We start from the raw sequence: 21,762 nt of genomic DNA, 5'->3' as shown, positions 1-21,762 counted from the left end.
TTCTAAGGGGTGTTAAGTTTGGAGGCAACATGCCTAAAGGTAGATGGTCACATTTTGATTTGAAGTTGTGAACAGGAGAAATAACTTCTGTGTTGAAACTGAAAAATGACGACTGTGTTGCTGTATGCTATATAGATGAGATGTATCAAAAGCCATCTTATTTGTTGTATGTTGAAAAAAAGTTATACTTCCATCATCACTTGTATGCAATTTTGAGTTCTTTCCCTTAATCTTGATATATTTTACTAGTTCTTCTTATGTTTGGCTGTCCAGCAGAGGGTGCTATGGTATAGTTTATGGAATTTGGGGTTGGTTTTCTTGACTTTTGTTTATATTTTGCTTTTCTGTTGGAAATATGAAGCCTAGTTAATAATCCACATTTATGTGATACCTGTTGAGATTTAGGTTTTAGGGAGATCTCTAAGCTTTAACAGTCCCATAATGACTTGCAGTGCAGGGTTATTTCTAAAAGAAATACTGAGCAGAAATTGAATGTTTCATTCTGACCTACTAAAATGCTGATTAGAGAGGGCAACCTTCATAAGTTTAAAAACAAATTACATGTACAAGCTGAATATTGGCAAAATAAGCATCTGCCTAATTTTGTCTTCTGGTTTTAGCTTTAACAGAAACTCCTTCAAAGCTGATAAATTATTGTTAAAGTTGACTTTAAAAAAAAGTGGATACTGCACGTTGCAATAACTTTTGTATGAAAGGTATATTAGTAGTGGCAATTTTTTCTGAACATGAAATAGCGTAAAGTATTGGGTGCTCTGTAATGCACAATCAAGTGTATACATTTCTATTTATTGACTCTAAGCCTTGAGGATACTGATTTTTAGTCCAGCAATTTTATTTATAACACAGGAAAACAAACATACAAATATATATTAAAAGTAGTTCTATTATCTTACAATTATAAATAAAAATGTTATTTAGATATGTAAAAATATGTATTTAAAAATATAAAAAATTAAAATACATCCTGAAAACAACATCTGAGACCGTTTGACTATGATTGCGGCGTAGCTGTATAGTGAGTGTGGCTGTAAAGAAAGAATAAAACTTCATAAGATGGAAATGCATCCATATTAGAGCTCTTATTAAAAAATAGTGCACTTATTACTGGATATTTTTTCTACTTCTGCTAAATGGGCCATGATTTTTTATGAATAGTACTGCAATGAGAGAAGGCTTATGTTTCTTAAGAATTTTTGTTCAACTAAGATCTACCAGTAACGTGATGTAAAAATGAGGACGATGTTTAGTGAAATAAAGTTAAAACTAAATTTTGATAAAGGTGTACCTATGTTTGGGTTGTAACAAAGATACACCTTGAAGTGGTAATGAATTTGAGTTCACCTAGAAGTAGAGGAACAGATTTACTCTTCTTAAGCCTGATGACCGTGATGCTGCTGTGACTTGATGGCTAAGTTATCTTTTCCTTACATAATAATTGCTTCTTCAGAGTAGTGCATCCAATACAACTTTAGTTGGTACAGTAAATAGAACTTGCACTCTTGTTGATTGGGTCAGAGCCCTTGTCCGGTCAAAACGTAATCACCATTTTCTATGGCAAGTTGAAATATTAAGGTATTTTTTGTCTATGGCCACATAAAAGTTGAAGTAGGTTTAGCTGGCATGCTAATTATTTTGCTGGCTTGGAGTTAACTTATTTTGAAACTTCCACAAAAACGAGTCAAATATTTGGTCTAGTTGGAGAAAATATGTACTAAGCAAGCATAGTTGCATTTGCTGCTATTATTATTTTCACAATGCTTATTCTGAGATCAATGAAGATGAATTGCACTTCAAATATTTTTTTGAACTGTCTTGTACAAGTTAACACCTGCATGTGTGACCTAAACTCGGAATATGTGATAATCGGGGCTTCTTATAAACAAAACAAAGAAAACAAACTTCTTGCAATTAACATCTAGGTCTGTTTACTAATCTGCTAGTCTCGAATTCTAATATTTAGTGTCTATTCATCTTGCGTTGTGTTTGTTATTTCTAATGCTTAATGCTATACTTTCTCTTTTTTTCCTTGCCAGGTAATTTTTTGTTTTAACCTAAAGCAATATGCATTTTACCACAAAATTTCTGTGCCAAGTTTTCAGGGGTCTTTTTTCCTGTTGACTTATGGAAATGACAAGCCAAATACTGATTTTTTTTTATTTTTTTTTAGGAGGTCACTTAAGAAAGGGGTAAGAAACTAGTACTGCTTTCAGTTGTTCTGTTAACCACAGTGCTCAGTAAGACTCTGTGACCCCAGCAGAGTTTAGAGCACTCAAACTCCAGTATACATATTTCAATTACACCTTCTTGGGAAGCTGGGGAACAAGGTTATTTTAGTTTCTTGTTTTCTTCTTGTTATGATCGGGGAGCTGTTTGTCTAGGTGTTCTACAACTCAGTACAAACAATATAACATCATTTATCCTGTATTTTTTGTTTGGTCTTCTACAATTATTTTGTGACAAACACTTGAGTAGCTTTGATTGTATGATTTTGATAGACTAAGCAAAGAGGTAGCTGTACAAGCTTTTCTTCAGGGTTCTTTACAAAAATACACTTTCCTCTAGACTTGCATTCTATTTAGTACTTCCATCAGACCTCATCCATAAGCTGCTCAGGCTTGAAAATGCACATTTATTTTCCACCAAATGCACTATTTGTATCTACTCAAGCATAAGAAGTATTTAATTTTGCAAGACAATACAGTGCAAATGTATTTACCTGGAAATGGCAAGTAGGGTTGCTCCTTCTTTGAAGAAAAATGGCATTAGTTGTGCAGAACATCAGACAGCATGGATTGCCATGCCATTTCAGAAGGAAACATATTAGTTCCAGTCTTGTGGGAATCTGACATAGCTCTACTCCATGCATCTTCTTGGTTCCTTATGTTGAAAAAGAACAATCAAAAGCATATTTACAAGGTAACTTAAGTGTTTGCTTAACTGTAAAGTCTCATTCAGAAATACGCTGCAACGTCCTAATTCTGTCTTGTTTGTAATAATATGAGATGCCTGTGGAATTCTGACAAGTTTTGTCCTGCCCGTATGATGGATGGAAACTATTTTTAACAAAAAAAAAGCCTGTAGCTTCAGTTGTCATTGGATGAAATGTCTTAATGTCCTTTCATTAAAAAAAGCTTGACCCTGGTGCTTTTCAGCTCTAGGAACTCTCTGTTGGAACTCAATTAAGCTTTAAAAACTTGGTGTATGGTACAGTGTGCTGATGTTTGTTAGTCTCTCTTAATAACAGAGGACTTCAGCATTTCCTTATGAAACACGTTTTTCTTACTACTTTGCACAAGAAAACTCAAAAAAAAAAAAAAAGAAAAGGACTTGCTGTTTTGTATTCTTCACTGGTTTATTTCACTTATCCCTCGGTTCTGGAAGTTTTCCTCCCATGCTATTATGTGATTAGAAGAGTGTTGTTTAATGTCATTGAGGGGATTGGGAGCTGAGGACTGTGGGAAGGAGTGAGGAAGTATATTATTTCTAAATCAATAACATGCCATATAATGTGAAAGCTGCATAGGAGTACATTAATCAAAAACCTGTTTGGTCTGCCTGTAAAGGTATTCAGGCAGCTGTAAGCTATTTGCTATGTTTAAACTGTTGTATGAAATCTATATGAAGTTCTTAACAGTCTGAGTCTCTGAAATTGTTGTTCCAATTGTTTCCTTTCATATTTAGTATAGATTGTCTTCTCCTGGCTATTTCTGTGCTCGGGGGGGTCAAAACCATTATTAAATGTGTATATAATACCAGTGATAAACAGGCTGCAAAAGATAAACTTTGTTGTGAGTCTTCAATTTATCTCACTAGAATTATGAAATAAGCTCTGGGATCTGATGAATCTGAGTGCGTGTGTTCGGTATCTTGTTCTGCAATTTTATTGCCAGACTTCACAAGTAGATAAGTTCAATCCTTTTTTGCCCTCTGAAAAAAACATCAGCCTTGTCACTCACATTCTACCCGAAACATCTGAGCTTATCTCTTAGCTTTTGTTAGGTTGACTGGCATAGTTATATTTTACTTTGGGCAACTATATTTTAATTAGTGTAGGTGGATTTAAAATGTATTTGTGTGTCAGTTCTAGAAAACTGTTATTAGGAGATGAAACAAAGACCAGTCTGTCTTTTTGTTGCCAAGTGGTCTGCTTCACGCAGTCCTAAAAAGCAAAAATATTGATGTTGATGATGAGGGTAGAAGGGAAACTAACTTAAAATTGGATTGTAGTATGACATTAGGTAAGTCAAAAGGGACGTAGTAGAAGTCGTCTCCTCAGTGAAGCGCAATGTGTTCGAGAACAGAAGAAATGTGTCAGCCCATGTTCTTTGCCACTGGATCATAGATAAAAGACTTCAGCTCTCCTCCCATTTATTTTTATGCTTGAGTTTATATGGATGTGAGGATCTAGTGGCTTAATTCATGGAAAACAGGAGCTGAGGGATATTATAGGGCAAGCAAGCATCTGCCAAGCGAGCTTCTACTAAGTTAGTTGCTACTGCTTCTGCCAAGCAAGTGTCTACTGTTTACCAAGCGAGCATCTACTTAGTGAGGTTCTACCAAGCTAATTTCTGCTACATTTTTACTGAGCAAGCATCTACCAAGCTTCTACTAGGTTAGTTTCTACTGCTTCTGCCAAGCGTCAACCAAGCGAGCATCTGCTAAGTGAGTTATTACTGAGCTTCTGCCAAGCGAGCTTCTACTAAGCTTCTACGTTTTTCTACTGCGTCTACCAAGCGAGTATCTACTGAGTTTGTGCTAAGCAATGTTTCTACTGGGCAAGCGTCTACCAAGTTACCTCCTACCAAGTTTCTACTAAGCTTCTACTGTTAGTTTCTACTGCTTCTACCAAGCAAGTGTCTACTAAGCTTCTACTGTAAGCTTCTACTGCTTCTTCAAAGCAAGCATCTTAACAAGCAAGTTTCTACTCAGTTTCTACTAAGCAAGTCTAAGTTAGTGTCTACCAAGTGAGTGTCTACTGAGCTTCTACTAGATTTCTACTGAGCGAGTGTCTACCAAGTGAGCTTCTGCTGAGTTTCTACTAAGCTTCTACTGAGCGAGCTTCTACTAGGATTCTACTGTTAGTTTCTACTGCTTCTACCAAGCAAGCATCTAACAAGCAAGTTTCTACTGAGTTTCTACTAAGCGAGTCTAAGTTAGTGCCCACCAAGCAGGTGTCTACAGAGTTTCTACTAGGTTTCTACTAAGCTTCTACTGAGTGGGCATCTGTTGAGTCAGCCTCTACCAAGCAAGTCTCTACTACACTACTACTAATTAGTTTCTACTCTTTCTACTAAGCCAGCTTCTGTTAAGGTAGCTTCCACTAATTTTCTGCTAATCTAGCATCCGCTAAGGCAGCTTCCACTGGTGGAGAAACAATACAGTTCTGGTATCTTTCCCCTCTTCATTTTAGGTTATTATGGAGAGCATGGATGGGAAGTATCTTTTTGGAAGTTATCTTGTAATTCAGCCAACATTCCCTCATGCATGTTAATTAGGACCCACTTTTTTGTGTCTACTGTCTCAACAGGACTGATTTGTGAAAAAATTCATATTGGTTCATCTAGATGATCTGTATAATAAACTGATGAAATCCCTGTTAGTCTCCTAAACTAAACATATTTTAGTAAGGTTAGCCTTATTTAATATGGTGATTTGAACTAACTGAAATGGGATTTTAACGAAGGATTAAAGTGGTTTAAATGCTCTATAAAATAGAAGTTTGCACTGTCTTGACTGGACAAGATTTAGCTAGTGATGCTGTTCTGTGTAGCTATATTTCATGCTTTCGCTTCTTTGAGCCTTTAGCATGCTAAATGGCTGAGAACGGGATAGCTAATCCAGCCTTTTGACTGCTTGGGAATCTTCTGAATTGTAGGGTTTTTATACCTCCAGCCCTGGGTCTCAGTGAAGTTAAAATATTAAAATACTTCTGCTAGATGATAATTGCATAAACATGCAGTGGTTTTCAACCTCATACAATTGAAAATTATGTATGAAGCATCTTTGTGTGTGTGCGTGTGTGTGTGTGTGATGATGATCCCTTAACAGATTTATGGTTTTGAAATGTGTCAACAAATTCCAATGAATTCTAAAGACTTGATTTTCCTTTTACAAAGAAGGGGGGAAATAACTTATGAGTTTGAAAGCAGAACTGATCATCAAAATTTTCCTTAGCTAGAAGGGCAATATATAGTCAAAATATAATAAAATTTTTGTAGTAGGGGAATCTGTCCTCGCTTCTAGTGTTGTAACAGCAAACCTGTATGTGGTGAGAACAAAAACGAAAGCTACTTACATTGGTTTCTTACCCCTCTGAAATCTCCTAAGTACTGTCATACCTTCTCTTAAATGTGAAGTTTTGCACACATCTTTTCTTACTCTGAGGCTGTTTCTAAATTATCCATCTCGGTAAATTATTGAAAGGATAAGTTGCTTTGTGATAACGATTACAAATTTTTAGTTAGCTTTTTTGTTTCTCGGTACTTGGGGAGGGGAAGTAAGCACAATCAGTTGCAAGAATGACATGTTAAAAATTGAAGTTTACATGCAGAAGCATGTCTCCACTGAACAGTAACTTGCATGTTTATAAGCAACAAAAAGGTAGTTTATTGATGATTGCTGACTTCTTGATGACAATTCTGGTCACGTATAAATCAACAAATCATAAATCTTTCTGTTAAATTAATTTGCAATGATATCTTTCTTCAGTAGGGTATATTTCAGCTGGTTAATATCAGTATTTAAAAGCAAGTTTGAATGCGGTTCTTTACACTGAACTTTGCCTTTTTGCCCATGACAAAGGTGTAGATCTCCCTGAACAAATATGCGTTTGTGTACATATACATACATATGTATATATATTTATGTAAAAAACCCTGATGTGTCTATATACAAAATCGTAGATCTTAATAATTTTCATGATCTGAGTATCAGGTTTTTACATGAGAAGGATGTTGTAATACTCTAATTTAACTCTGTAGTTTGTTCAGCCTGTGTTTAGCTTCAGATTAGAATTAAGTTGAATGCACAGTAGTAGTACAATTGCTTAAGTTTAGATATAAACTTTTGTCTTTACAGAACAGATATTCTGTGTTTTAACCTTAAATACAGATGATTGCTTAGAATTGTATTGTGAACATGCTTAAGCAGGTTAGCTGTCTACATTTCTTTGGCTACAGAGTTAGATATTTCTGAAAACCATACCATGTGCCAAGGTGCCTTCAGGAAAAAAGAATTGTTGCCGTGTCATTTTTGTTAAATCAGTGCATCTTCTCTTCTGCACTCTGGTTATCCTTTTTCAAGTCTCTCTGCTTTTTCAGCTCCTAGTGACTTGCTACATTTTGAGTTAAATGGACTCTGTCTATTAGCTAAACTAAGTTGAAGCAAAGGCTTTCCAGCATACCACCAACTGCGAGTACTTAAATGGAAGCACCAGTGTTAAGTCAGTTGTGAAGACTGAAAACAGTATGTATCCAATGTTGTGATATGCTTAATTTATGAGATCAGGTTCTGCATGTGACTACTGTTTGTTCAGGCCATTTTCTTTTTTTTTAATAATGCTTCAGATACACAAGTATAGCATAATCTGTTATTAGCCACTTAATATGCCTGAAAGTATGGCTATAAGGGATTAGTTACTCTGATTGCAACAACATCCTGGGTTTCTGATGTCAACAAGATTTCTATTCTGCTGGAATTCGTATGTTTGTAGCTCTTTTTTTTTTTTTCTTCCTCCCAAGAGTTTGTCTCAAACTAAAGACATCTAGCTAAATCTGGGGATGTGATCCAAAGACATTTCTTGACAGTCTGAGCCTCTAGGCAGTATCATTCTTATGCACTAGCTTGCTTCTGGTTTGTGGGTCACGCAACTACAGTAATATGTCAAGCATGGATTGGATTTTAAAGGTTGTGTTTCCTTTGTAATTAGAAGCATTGCATATATCGTAAATAGTTACTGCACATGTCCAGGCACTGACATCTTAAAGCTATGTATAGTTTTTCTCTGTAAATTTCACTATTGCTCCTCTATACTTTTTTCATCTTTTTTGCCTTCGTATGGAAGCAGAGGGGATGCAAGAGAGTACCTGACTCCAGAAACTGCCAGTTTTCCAAATTTTTGATACTTAATTTTTTTATAAATGTATTTTAACTTTTTGCTTTCACTTCCAGTGTGGCTTTTCACTCACTTTCTAGTTTTACGAATTAGGCTTTTAAAGTCGCTTTGAATACCTGAACTTTTCTAAAGCACTAAGTATATTCCATAGCACAAGGGGCTTAAACTTCAGCCAGATGGCTGGAAATACAGTTCAGGAAACCTTTGGGAGCTAATGGATAAAATAGCAAAAGTGGGTCATAGCATGATATGTGAATTATGGTGTATGAATTAATAGTTCAGTAGTAGGCCTGCATTGGATTTCTGTGAAGACTTCAGTTGCCTGAAAATTGGTTTCAGTAATCTAGCTCTCAAAAGTTAAACGAGGTGATCTCGGGCAATTTCAAATCAATGAGTTTCAAAAGCAAACAGTAGTAAATGGCAACTTTTGTGCGGGGAGCACTTGTGATGTAGAGTAGGTGCTCAGAAGAAAGCTGTTGAAGTGGTGCCTTTCTGGATGTTTCTCCCATGTCAAACATTAAAGAGATTTCATGTGTTATTTTTAGAAATTAAGAATTCTGTGAATTTTAAAGCTATTTCTTGCTTAGAGTGAAAGAATTCTTTTTAATCTTTAACACAATGATAGTTGCTTCCACATTTTTGGTTTGTAAAATGTTGTCTGCTCTTAGTTTTAGATCATTCTGTATCCCTGACAGTTTTTAACTAGAAACATTATAAAACTGATATGGTTGTTTGGATCAGCTTCGGACCGCATAACATGATGTTGCGGGCCACATTTTTGGTAACCGCTGCTCTAAGAGATGGCGTTCTAGTTTTTCATCAATATAAAAAGAATTTCTAGAATAAATACATAGGCTATACTTAGTGTTCCTCATGCATTTATGTTCTATTTGTGCATCGCAATATAATGCTGTGACACCAGCAAAGACATTCCAGGCTAAAGGCAGGATTGCCTGAGTGCTGCTGAAATTACATTATAATACTTCTGAGTAACTTTTATCTTTTTTTATGTACATTAACTTCCCGTTTTTATTCAAATGTTTCTAAGGACTTGAAACGTTCATTACCAGTTGGACTTGGACTTTCTGAAACCAAAATAACATCTCATGGCTTTGACAGCACCAAAGAGGGAGTTGTTGAGGCAGGACCATTTCCAGGTAAAAGTAACTGCTTTTTTTTTTCTTTATATCTCAATTTAAAGTCTTTAGGCATATTTTCATATAGTCAGGAATACCATGTTTTGTAGTTACTTTGAGCATTTTGGTGTAAAAGTACACATTGAGACGTGCATTAGAGAATTTTTTTGTCTTCTCTGGTAGTTGGGTTATTGAGAATATATGCTACACTTGTAGTATCTGTCAGGGGACTGGTAGAAACTACTTGGTGTTAAATTGGTCTGCCTTTACAGGAAGGGAAGTCCTCGAGCACCTCAAAATGGTGTCAGACTGAAGAATTTTGCTATTACATTGCACTACCAATTGTTGGTTTGGTTTTTTTAATGTTACAGGTATTATCCTGAGTAGAAACGTAACTGGAGAGTTGTTTATTTCTTAATACACAGTCCACTTACCTGGAGCAGACTAATGAGTGGAATTCTCCTTTGTTGCCTCCCAGGCTTGTCTCTTCTTTTTTTGGTTATAGTGCATATATTAGTTTAATGTATTGTTGTTAGGAGTGACAATGCTTTGGGTCTTTTTTTCCGGGTGCTACTTAATGAAAAAGTGTTCTCGTATTTTCTCAGCACAGGGTTGTGGTTGTTCATAGCAGAAGGATTTTAGTTAATTAACATTTAACTCACTGTGCAAGTATTAATATGTTTTAGAGAATCTAAGCTAGCATTAAACAGTAAGAAATACAAAGTGATAAACAAGCCAGTAATGTCAGTGTTCCCGATCTGTCTAAAAGCAATAGAGTTCTACTATATAGTGTGTGAAAGTGGTATTTTAATGAATTATGTAGCTCCGACAATTTCTGAATTTGAAAGGTTTGAAATGATCTCAAATGAACAGCTGTGAAAATAAGTCACTTTGTAGTCATAGATTTAATTTACATTTTGTTTCATTTCCTGTTTGGTAAAATGTTGTGCTTATGGAAACAGTGATTTACATGCTGTACTTTAATATATTACAAAGTGAATGCTGTGGTTTCTTTAAGTCTTTGAAATTTGCAAAATATCTAGCTAAAACTGGGCAGATGGCAAACTGCTCATCATTCCTGCCTTTTTGTATTCTATTAGCAGGATAACTGTTGCAGCTGTTAAGCGCATTAGCCTGTAAGGGAAAAAGTGTCTAAGATGTGTTTCAAGCTACACTAATATGTTTGAAAACCAAATATTCTGTAGTAAGTTATGTATACAAATGATGAGCTTTGGATGTGTAATTTTTAACACTTTTATCTAAAGTTTTCCTCTAAGGATATTTTCTTCAGGTTTTTTCTAATGCTGTAATGAAATCAGAGAGAGGGAGATGTGGTTAAAACAGAGGCTTCTTATAAAAATATGGACAAAAGTAGAATGATTGCCCTATTTCTAAAAAGTCTGTTTGCATTTGAAAATGAAACCCCAATAAGGAAACTCGAAGTAGACAATACTGGAGGGGAAGGGATCTTAGGATGTGGCGGAATGTTGAATGATGAAACATGCATAAGGCTGCGTTAATACTCTGTCAAATGATAAGGATTTTTTTAAACTACTTGTCTTAGCTCGCTTGCTGAAGTGATTCAGTCTTTAGGCCTTTAGCAGGGTCTTACAGACAAATTTCTATGCCTGGATGAATCTAGTTGCAGCTCTTAAGCAACATAGCACTACAGAAGGACACAGCAAGTGCACTATTTTTTAATCTCATCTTTTCTGGGCAATTGGATCCAAATCATTGGATTAATTGTACCACATGTTAGTAGTGCTCTGTAGTATGCTTAAAAGGCAAAAGCTGATTGTTGATTTGGTTACTTTGATATATTTGGTGATGATAACTAAATTTTGTTGAAATTGCTAAAGTTCAGGTTTGATTTCCTTTTCCCTCTAGCACACTGTCAGCCCTGAAGCATCTCGGAATTTCTCAGCAAAAGCGATAAAAGTTCCGTTCCCCCCTCTCCCCCCCCCCAATATGATGACTACTCATCACTACAGAGAAAAGGCTCATTTGTTTGGTTGGTTTTTAAATCCTGAAAACTTCATAAGAATGCCACTTTGCATTTATGTGATACGAAAGAGTTGCAAAGCTCTGAAAAGCATAATCCTAAAACTGTTTAGAGAACACACATGGTGCGGGTCATTTAAAGTTGCGTTTGGTGGTGTGTTTTATTTTTTAAAGAGAACAAGCAAGCACTGTAAAGTCTTCCTTTTGGGAATGAGGTTACACACCTTAACAGCTAATGGCTTGTACGATCTTCAGGATAGCTTATTGCTGTGTGTTTACACAGACTTAGGAGCAGATGTTAATCAAGTATATCTGAAATTGGCACAGATTTCAGAGCTTACTTCACCTCTTAATGCTGTGAGTACCATTCAGTGACAGTGCAGAGTGAAATCTACCTAGACCTGGAAAAGGTGGTTTCAGCTGTGGAAGCTGTATATAACAGTCTTTCATGGAATTTTCTGTTGATAGTATATACTGTACTGATTAAGCTGTCTGTTGTATTTTGATTACTCTTAAAAAATAATTAAAAAAAAGTTTGGCTTCATCACTTAGAGAAAAAGATTAAATCATGAAAACTTGGAGTAGTTCACATGAACAGCTGCACTTCTTAAAGCATTTCCATCAGAAATTCCAGCAACTTTTCCGTGAATGCTTCTCTTTAGCGTGCTGCTGAAGCAAATGTTTCTTTATTGTGAAAAAAACCCTTATTTGTGTAAAAGTGCACATTGCCTTCTAAGGGAAGATGATGGATTTTCATGGTTAAATATGTCCCCTTTTCAGGTTCCTCAGCATCACCCAAATCATCTGTTATATCTCCTAGCAGTGCAGCAGCTAGCAGACTGGCTGGACAAGGTTGTGATTTAATTATTCCCACAGGTATCATAGCACTGAATGGATAACGCCCTTGTCTCTGCTGACACTGTACTAACCCCTCCATGTCTCTAATAATTTGATTTACTGTTAGTTGGAAATGTAACTTCTGGATGTTTTTTGGTGGCTCTCATTTCTGGCTTTTAACAGTTCACAAAGTAACCTCTGCTTTCCTTTCTGTGTGCTGCTTTTTGCTCTATAAAACTTAAAAAATAATTGCCAAATATTACCAATAACAAACAGAAGCTACAATGGGAGTAACAAAAAGTGTTTTATATAGGTTAAAGCTGAAACTTTTGGCGTTTTGTGCCAAAATGATCACATATTCCAGTAGAATAGAATATGAGGTGGCCATTAGGAATTCACAACACCCAAACTAGGCTTTGCCACTTGACTCATTTTGTGCCTATAGGCAAATTACTTAACATCTTTGTCTGTTTCCTCCTATATAAGAGGAGAAAACCTATTCAGTTACCTCATAAGGGTGTTGAGAGGATTAATTACTTAATGTTTGCACAGCATTTTGAAGACGTAAGGAACACAGGAGAGCTTGATGCTAAAGGAGTATCTTGAGGCATCTGTATAGACTTTTTTCCAAACTCTAATTTACATAAACAACCCGTCAAGACTAAGGTGACTGTAAGTAGCAGTAGGGATTAGAGGCAGAAGTATCAAAATTGCACAAGAATAAAAATGCTGCTTTAAAAAGTGGTAGTGCTTTGCAGTTCGTACTATTTAGGACACTAGGAAATATTTTTTCAAAATGAGAACTTAATCACATAATATCCCATACTAGCTTAAAAATGCTGAGTATTGGTAATTAATGTGTGGCGATTGGCCTTAGATATTTTAATTTGTTGCTTTAAATCTTTTCTTTGTTGCTGTTTTTATACTGGTGGCTTGTAGAATTAATTATTCCTAATATAATGAGCTAATAAAGCTGAAATAAGTAAGTTCAATATTGGCTGAACACATCTTCTGGAAAGGATTATGTTCATTGGAAAAGATAAAAAAACTCGTTTGACATTTATTAGTTGTACTTTGTGACAACAGCTTTTATATCCCAATAATTTTCATTTAATGGTCTGCAGGTTGTAAATAGACTTTTAGATTGGCTAAATCCAAGAGGGAGTTCAACTGTTGGTATTTTAAAACACAGGTTAAGTAATAGACATGTCTCAAAAGCTGTGGTAAGGTTGGTTAGTAAAACTGTGCATTCCGGTAAGCTTTATTCAGCCTATTACTACAGGAAATACTGAAATATCTACATGCTTTATATCAATTATAAATAATTTGCTATTTCTGGAATCGATTTTTAAAATCTGCATATTGTCTTAAAGTTCTTACTGTCACCTTGCTCTGCTTTTGTATGTGCAGTTGCACAAATCTTCCATACCTGCTATTAATCCCTTAAAACAAAACAAAAAAAAAACCAAACCACAAGGCCTTGAAGATTTGCTTTGTGTCTGACATAGGGGGCAGAGCTCAGCAGAAGAGTGGACCTGTTGTTTTAGCAGATGAAGTAAAGAATCCAGCAATGGAGAAATTGGAATTGGTGAGAAAGTGGAGCCTAAACACTTACAAGGTATGCAGACATATATTTGTGTGTGCATGTATGTATATATTCTAGAAAGGAGTTTGCTACTAGGTCAGACTAAAGCTTTCAAAGTATTGTAGGAAAGTAATCTGTTGTTGCAGTGAGCATAAGCAAGAACACGTAAGGGAAGGCTTAGTTTTCTTCCAAGTGTAGCATTCTTTGTAAGCCTCTTTAAATTGCTGGTTTTAAGTGGGAAATCTTTCATAGGTATTGCTGATTTAAGAAGGTAAAGAATGTTCCATTTCTAATGTCCCCTTCAACCTACAGAATGTATGATTTCAGCACTAATGCTTGTAACAAAATCTTTTTGCTATCTTTGAGCTGATCGCTGATACAATAAAATTTTAGCTGATGGGAAAGAGTCAGGCTCACCTACAAGTTCTGTACTTGATAATTGCTATTTTGATGTTTTTGTTCTGTCTTGGCTGATTGTTTTTTCTTAGTGTTAGTATTGTTGCTTCGATTGATGCATATTTTACTCTTATATGGTGCTTCTTAGTAATCAATTGAGATAGAATTAAATTAAAACAACAGAAGACTAGAGAAAAGGTGCTTAAAGCACACCAATTTGCCAGAAGTGCTTCTCATTAAAAAGCCATAAGGTAAGGAACAATTGTTAGGCAATACAGTACTATCAGGAGTTTTAAACAAAGACCAATTTTGAAGAATAGGTTTTTGTTATGCCTGCAACTTAAATGACAGAGGTCTGGACAACTGGGTTGTGCATCACTGGGATTTCTAGCAAACCATGAAGAAATTAAGAATCTCTGGAAAAAACTTCCCTTGTAAAACAGAGGTCTGAATCCCTCCAGTGTTCTTAAGTCCAGATAAGGACTTCCTACCCAGTGAGAATGGGAAGCAGGGATGGAGATATTTTACCCCCTAGTAAATGCTTATGCTGTCCTTTGTGTTAGAATCAGAAGTTTGCATCTATTTTATGTCTAATTAAATGGCTTTTAGAATGTCTACTTTTCTTGTAATCTGAATTTTGTAGCAACTGCAGAAGTCTGTTGGCTACTCCTGGAGCATGCTGTGGTACAATCAGAGTACGTGCTATTCAGCTGAAGCGATTCTTTAAAGTTCTCTGTCTAAGAAACATTGACTCTTGAGATTGAATCTCCTGTACCACAACTGAATAGGAGAGGACTTGACCTTATTCTCTCTTTTTGGTGCCCTTATTTAGAAAACAAAACCAAAAAAATCCCTGTGTCCCAATCGCAGAATGATTGCAAACCCACTTATGTGAAGCAATAGCCAGAGGACTAGTGAAAAATGCTGGGGAAAGTGGTCTTAGATCCTTGTTTAGAACATTATTTCTTTGGCAGTAGTCTTTGCAAAGTCTAGAGTTTTAGATTTCTTTCTTGTTTTAAACCTCCTCCTCCCAGAAATCCAGAATCCCACTAGTTATGGCATAGCAAATGATGACAAGCCCTTTAAGAAAACTAAATTAATCTGTTGTCTTGAAATCTGAGCTTGAAGTTGTTTTCCAAATACGCCTGAGGAGATAGGTCAGTTATGACTGACTTCTTGTATGATGCTTTTGGAGGAATAGGATTGTTCAGAGAGCTTATGAATTCATTCTCAGCTGAGAAGCATTATGCAAAGATCCCTGGAGATGTCATACATCTGAAAACACTTTATATGTAGGCTACATAAAAAACCCCATATTTAATTTGATTAAAGACGATATTTCAGTTTGTGGACATACTGGCTTGTTTTGGTTCTCATTAGGAAGGCTGTGGGAAGATGCCTCCTCTTTATCTTGTAATAGCTAACTGATCATAGGTTAAAAGGTGCAGAAATAATGGGCAGGAGTAAATGGCTAGTGGAGGGAAGTGAGCAGTTGAACCCTTCTGAGCTGGAAGCCATGCTATTCAGTGTACCAAGTGGAGTTAGTGGTGAAACTTGCTGTTAGGAAGTTCTTCAGGAATCTGACATGAGTAGTTCCTCTGTCACAGTGTCTGTATCAGGAGTTGTGGAGTCCACTGGATATATTCAGAAGTCATACTGATCTGTGAAGAGGTGATTAAGTATGCCTTCATATATTTTTTGAGTGCATTGCTTTTTGTCCCCTATGGATTTTTGTGAATGAGAGACAATTGTTTTTGTTATCTCCCACTTTTATTTCTGTTTTAAGAAACTGTTTGCAGCTGAAAATCACAGGTGGTTAAAGCTGCTCTTCTCTCTAGACTAACCATGGATTTTTGTAGACTGTATTTAACTTTTTCCTGTAACTCATAACTTGATAAGATTGTTCTGTTACCTTTGCAACTACTGTTCCTCTTCACTCTCTCCGATCTTATGCTCCCTCATAATCATGAATTAGCGTCAAGAAAAAAATTGCCCCTCTTTCCCTAGTCTAGAGGCAAGAGATTTTCTGTTCTTTTACCTCCCCCTGCCTCTCCCCTTGGATGAGAAAGGCATTTTCCATTTAGCAAAAAGACATAGGCACAAGAAAGTTGTGACTCTTCTTGACTTTCAACAATTCTAATAAAAAGATTATCTTTTTGTTGTTCATACAACTTCTTAAACTTTGCGGGGAAAAAAAACCCCAATATACTTGTTTTACAAACCTCTCTAATACTGGGCTACTAGTGGAACGTCTGTTTCTGAGATATATCCAGTAATGTGTCTGTGGATCTTCTAACATATGCAATTTAAAATACATCTTTCAATTGTGTTTTGGTGTGTTTTTTGTTTGAGTTGTTTTTCTTAAACTTTGCCTTGTGTGACTTCTTTTTGAGGAGTGTGGCCTTATTCAGGGCAGTGTTCTTTGTAGATACTTGTTTAGAACAAAACAAAATGGAATTAATGTGTGAACTTTTCTCCATCTGCTAGTGAGAATATGCTGCAACTTGTGTGTGTACTAGTCTGCTTAGAACCAGATTAAATCTAAGCAGATAAGTGCATTTTCTTTCTCAGTTATTCTTGTTCGGTTTCAGTGTTAAACTTCATCTTTAGCTACATCTCCTTTAACAAAGCATGCACTGTAAGTCTTTCCAGTTACTAGTTTTTTCTCACTTGTCATTGCGGGTTTTTTTTAGGTATTTTTGCTGTAACTTCTGAAGCAAATACTCCTTGGTTGAAAATAATTCCTTCCTTTGTAATTTATTCTTGCTTCCAAAAGTTTTGCCATGATCAGATTTCTCTTGCATTTCCATGGGGGGGGGGGGGGGGGGGTGTGTCTCAGCTTTTTTGGAAAACAACCAAAATTTCTCCATCAATTCCATAGTTCCTAGTGAAATGCTTATTTATGCTCTGAACACACTCATCGCTAAGCTGTATTTTGCGATTTCTGTTGCAGACCTTGGTAGTAAAGCTGTATTCTGTGTTGATATGATTTGTTATGCTCTCCTAGATTTCTGATTCTTGACAGACAAATGTCTCCTAGATTAGCTGTGCTCTTTCTTGTTAATTGGTTGAATCTAATTAAGGAGACGAGATAGTCTGTACCCTCCAATCTAAAGCTTATGAGCTATGACCAACTCATTCTGCTTGATCATTCTTGAGTCTTTTTCTGTGTTTGTCTATTAAATTTAGAAAGGACATAAAAGTTCTAGCAGGTTAAATATGTATTTCCTTTGGACATAAGTAAAGACCGGATTAAAGTTCTTGAATTTTGAAACCCTGGGAAATCCATTGCTGTAATGTATTTGGGAAATATGGTATAAGATAGGCTTGGGCATTATTTGACCTAATGACACAGCTTTGCACGTAACCTAAGTCCCTTCAGAGTAGTTGTGGCCTTGACTACTAACGTTGTTTCCTTGTAATTCTGTTTCTAGCAGTAATTCTTCATATGTATCACTTGGTTATCTCTTCACCTCTTGGGACCACAGATTAACTTCAAGTAATTTACTATAACAGTAAATAATTCTTGCTTTTCATAGAGAAATTGTATGGCTTTGCTACACATCTGCTTTGCAAATGGATTCTCCTGTTTGCACAGGGGAAACCCAAATGTGCATCTTGGCAGTGAGCCTCCCAAGTTGGGCTCAAATATCTGGCAGAGAAGGTGTCACAGATAAGTGGAATGTGGTAGCAGCCTGCACTGTCATGGCCACGGGGTGGGTGAAAGTGTCTACAGCCTTGTGAGAGCACCGTTTTTCTGCTCACTGTGTTAATGAACTGCAAATCTGTTAAGAATTTGACTTGTGGCAGAAAAACAGTAAGTCTTTCTCAGACAATCAGCTCCATTTTATAGATGTGCAAATAATGAGAAATGCATTTTAATAGTTACATATTTTGCAGTAGGAGTTCCCTGTTTCCCAGTCAGCTTTCAAAAAACATGCCACTACCTCCTTACCTCCCCCCGATAAACCTCGAAAATAACATTTTTAGAAAATGTGACATGGGTGATCTGGAATTGGATGGTTGGTAGACAAAGCCCAAAAGATCACTAACTAGATGTTTTTATGCAGAGCTAGTAATACTCCCATAAACTGACTTTAATGCAGTGGGCTAAATTGCTTCTTTTAACTTAATGAGATTCACCAAACTTAAAGAGAGATAAGAGTTCTTTTACTTGAGAAACAATTAGTTATGCTCTTGATTTGCTAACTTGAATATTCATCTTAGTAGGAGTTGAGACTTGTCCAACTGTTCTTGCTGAGTCCTGATAAACTTCTAAAGAGTGTGGTGTTTTTTCAGTTTGTTGTGCAAACTTATATTGGGAGGGGTGATTGTGAAAGAATTGTGTGTAATTATATGTCCCTTGAAGCTGAAAAAGGGTGTATGCTGTGTTGTCTTGAATGTACTTGATTCCTTATAATTTAATTTCTTTTTTCCCCCAGTGTACACGTCAAATCATCTCTGAAAAACTGGGTCGTGGCTCAAGAACAGTAGATCTGGAACTAGAAGCTCAGATAGATATATTGAGAGATAATAAAAAAAAGTATGAAAATATCTTGAAACTGGCTCAGACGCTGTCCACACAACTCTTCCAGATGGTACATACCCAAAGGCAACTTGGAGATGCATTTGCTGACCTGAGTTTGAAATCATTGGAACTTCATGTAAGACTTTTCTAGTGTTAAAAAATAAAATGGCAGAGATGAAGATAAGCCTAATTGACTCGTGCAGGGTATATAGTAGTTAGCAGCTCTTTTTCTAAACATTGTAGTTAATATAGTTACATGCGCTTTGTGTTAAGGCTTATGTAATTCACTGAAGACTATAGGAAACTATTGAAACTACTGTAGTTCTTCAAATGTTTACTTTCAGTTAATGGCTGGACGCAAGAACTGACAACTTTGTATAGAAAATGCATTTTACTATTAATTTTGCCTCTAATGTCATCAAAGTGATCTAGTGTGTTACGTCATTTCAATTACAGGCTGTCATTGGGGAACATGCCTGGGAGTAAGTAGAATAGGGCACATTACTTCACTTGTGCACATTGAATGTGAGTAAATTATTTTTCTGTAGCATATTCAAGCATTGAGATTTCATCTCAAAGTCCTTTTGTAATGAGAATTTTGCTACTAATAGGACTAATCTGTATTCTTACATTGTTTGCAGTTTCTGAGCAAGAGAGGCAATTTGTAGATATCTGCCTTTGGGTGGTTGTGATTTCTTGGTTTAGAATTTTATGTAATACCGGCACTTTTTGTTGCCGATAAAACTGTCTGCTGTAAGAAGAGGGAAGGTAGATGTTGCGTACAAAACACAGTAGCTGGCTTGCTTCTCCATTGATTGTTCTGTACTTCTAAAGTTAAAGCACTTTTTGATACTGCTACTGATCCTTTGGAAAACCAGTATCAAGGGGCTTAATGATTCCCTAAAACATAGCTGCTGAAACAGCCCAAATTACCTTCATGATTATTAAAATTAAAACCTCTGTCTCATTATTTTTCCCTTTTCATGATTGTCTGTTCCGATTGAGTTTTAAGGGAGGAGGTGGAGTTCATGCTTGCAGAGGAACCTTAACTGATAGCTAGCTGAAAAAAATGGACTCTTGCACTGGAGTACAAGAATTTTTAATATTACAGTCTGATAAATGAAAATCTGAAATTAGAGCACTTCTAGCATCTAAGAAATTAAAAAATCTGCTAAAAGTTGTTCTTAATAATCAGTTTACTCTTGACCCAAATATGGGTATGTGGTTTGTGGCAGAACTTAGTGATTGTTATGAAGTATGTGCTGAAGCTGGATATTTCGTCTGAAACTTGGATTAAATCTGGCATCATGCTCTTGTTTAATGAATGTTTTTCTTTTTCCGTTAATAGCTTGTAACTTCTCATGGGAATACTGTTCTTCCAGGTTCTTTCAGCATCTTGTACTGGTCTTGGAATTTGTTTCAGTCATTCATCTCTTGTGTAGATTATTGAATGGGGTTGTTGGATGCAAATCAAATAAAGGTTTCTGCTGCTGTAATAAAAGTTATCTAACCTTTGCCTCTTGGAGACTTGCCTGTTTGTCTCTTTCCTCTTTGTGTTTCCCCTTTGTTTAATCTGTACTGTATCACCATCACTGGCCTATTCTTCTTGGATGTTTGGATAGCATTGTTGCCTCTAAAACTTGTACAAGACTAAAAGTAAAACTTCTGACCAGTTAGTCTTTAACGTTTTAATGTGATAACAGTATATAAGTTGAAAAACAAAAACAAAATGCACACCACCTCTTAAGGTAATTCTTTTTTATTTTATGCATGATAACAAAATGAGATCTCAATGTGGTATCTGCAGAAGTATTACTTAATGGGAATGTTTTGCTCTTTATCCTTTGGATACAAAGACAACTGGTTCCAGGCTCATGTGCCTCTAATTATATAGACAGATGAATTCCAATTTTAATTGACCTGTGCATAGAGTATGAACTGAGTGTAAGCTCTTGATACAGAAAGGATTTCCTGTCTCTTTCATAAGAGGTATCTGCAGAGATCATGGATGAGTTTCAAAGGTTTTTATATGAAACTCTATTAACCAGTCAAAGGACAGTTTTAGTGGCTAGCATGTTTCTTAGTACTGCAGGCCACTTACCCCACTCCTTTGAACTGGTAGTGTTCTGATTTGGGTCTGCACTGTTCTGGGTCAGAGGACCAGCTGGAAAACTAATTGCAGTCTTGCCTGCAGGAGGGGAAGAGAGGGGACTAAACGCTGAGAGGAGCAGTCCCACTGCTGTGTCTGCCTGTATGCTCCTAGTTTCCCCCGGTGCTAGCACTTGTGTTACTATGTAGCTGGCAATGTTAGAGGAAAACCAGCTGAAAAAGGCTATTTTTTGATTTCAGCAAGATTTGTAGTGATTAGGCCGACTGCTTTTGCCACCTAAGCAGCTGTGCGAAGCAAAGGCGATGGATCTTAGCAGTGTTTATGGGGTTTAGCTCATGAAAATTTGCCCTAAGGTCTTTTCCTTTTTTCTTCTCCTTGCAGTTGCTCACTTTCACTGCACCTCTTGTTGTAGAGGATTCTTCCCGTACCATTGTCCATTACCCTTACCTTCATGACGTTGTTAATGTTAATGTGAAATATCATTTGGCTTTGGTGTTCGTGTTCTAGACAGATGAAAGGAAACTGGGAGAATACAGCACTTCTGAGTCAGTTGTTGGCAGTGTGCAAGCCTGAGAAGACCAAGTTCCAAATATGAACCTAGTGTGTTTTACAGCCATTACAACCAGAGATCATATTCTTTTGTGAGAACTCCCATCTGCAGAATATGAAGATGCCATATGGATGACATAAATACAATAATTGGACTCATTTGGCATCCACGCATTAGGAAAATCTTTGCAGCCTTGGTCAGGGCTTACACTGCTGTTAACAAAAAGACATGAACAAACATATATCCAAATGTGAGTGAAATGCCTTGGAAATAATTTCGCCCTTGTCTCTTTAAAATTTATGGCTGAGCTACATTATAATTTTCATTTGCTATCCATTATAATGTTCTGCTCTTCAATTATTTACAGCCTATTAAACTGTGATAGATGTTGGGGTTTTCTGCAGTGCTCTTTTCCAGAATGTAAGAATAAAACTTAATAGCTAATTAATGTAGTGGTGCCCTTGTGAATTTAGTTATATTACTGT

General features: G+C 36.2%; 1 protein-coding gene across 5 annotated transcripts in view; it reads left to right on the top strand.

Annotated features, from left to right (window-relative positions):
- The window catches only part of ARFIP1 (ADP ribosylation factor interacting protein 1), a 44,820-nt gene that overhangs the window by 9,852 nt on the left and 13,206 nt on the right, over nucleotides 1-21,762 (top strand). For 2 of the 5 annotated variants that reach the window (XM_064449866.1, XM_064449869.1), the window contains 4 exons: nucleotides 9,183-9,291; nucleotides 12,052-12,147; nucleotides 13,617-13,726; nucleotides 18,532-18,753. In XM_064449866.1, coding sequence (XP_064305936.1) covers nucleotides 9,183-9,291; nucleotides 12,052-12,147; nucleotides 13,617-13,726; nucleotides 18,532-18,753 — 537 coding nt within the window. Of the gene's footprint in view, nucleotides 1-7,340; nucleotides 7,486-9,182; nucleotides 9,292-12,051; nucleotides 12,148-13,616; nucleotides 13,727-18,531; nucleotides 18,754-21,762 lie in introns of all 5 variants that reach the window. The other 3 variants (XM_064449867.1, XM_064449870.1, XM_064449868.1) reach the window with 3 other exon arrangements.

This window comes from Phalacrocorax carbo, chromosome 4, assembly GCF_963921805.1.
Source record: "Phalacrocorax carbo chromosome 4, bPhaCar2.1, whole genome shotgun sequence".
Lineage (NCBI taxonomy): Eukaryota > Metazoa > Chordata > Aves > Suliformes > Phalacrocoracidae > Phalacrocorax > Phalacrocorax carbo.
The sequence above is the reverse complement of the archived record's forward strand: the minus strand, read 5'-3'. Positions and strand labels throughout refer to the sequence as shown.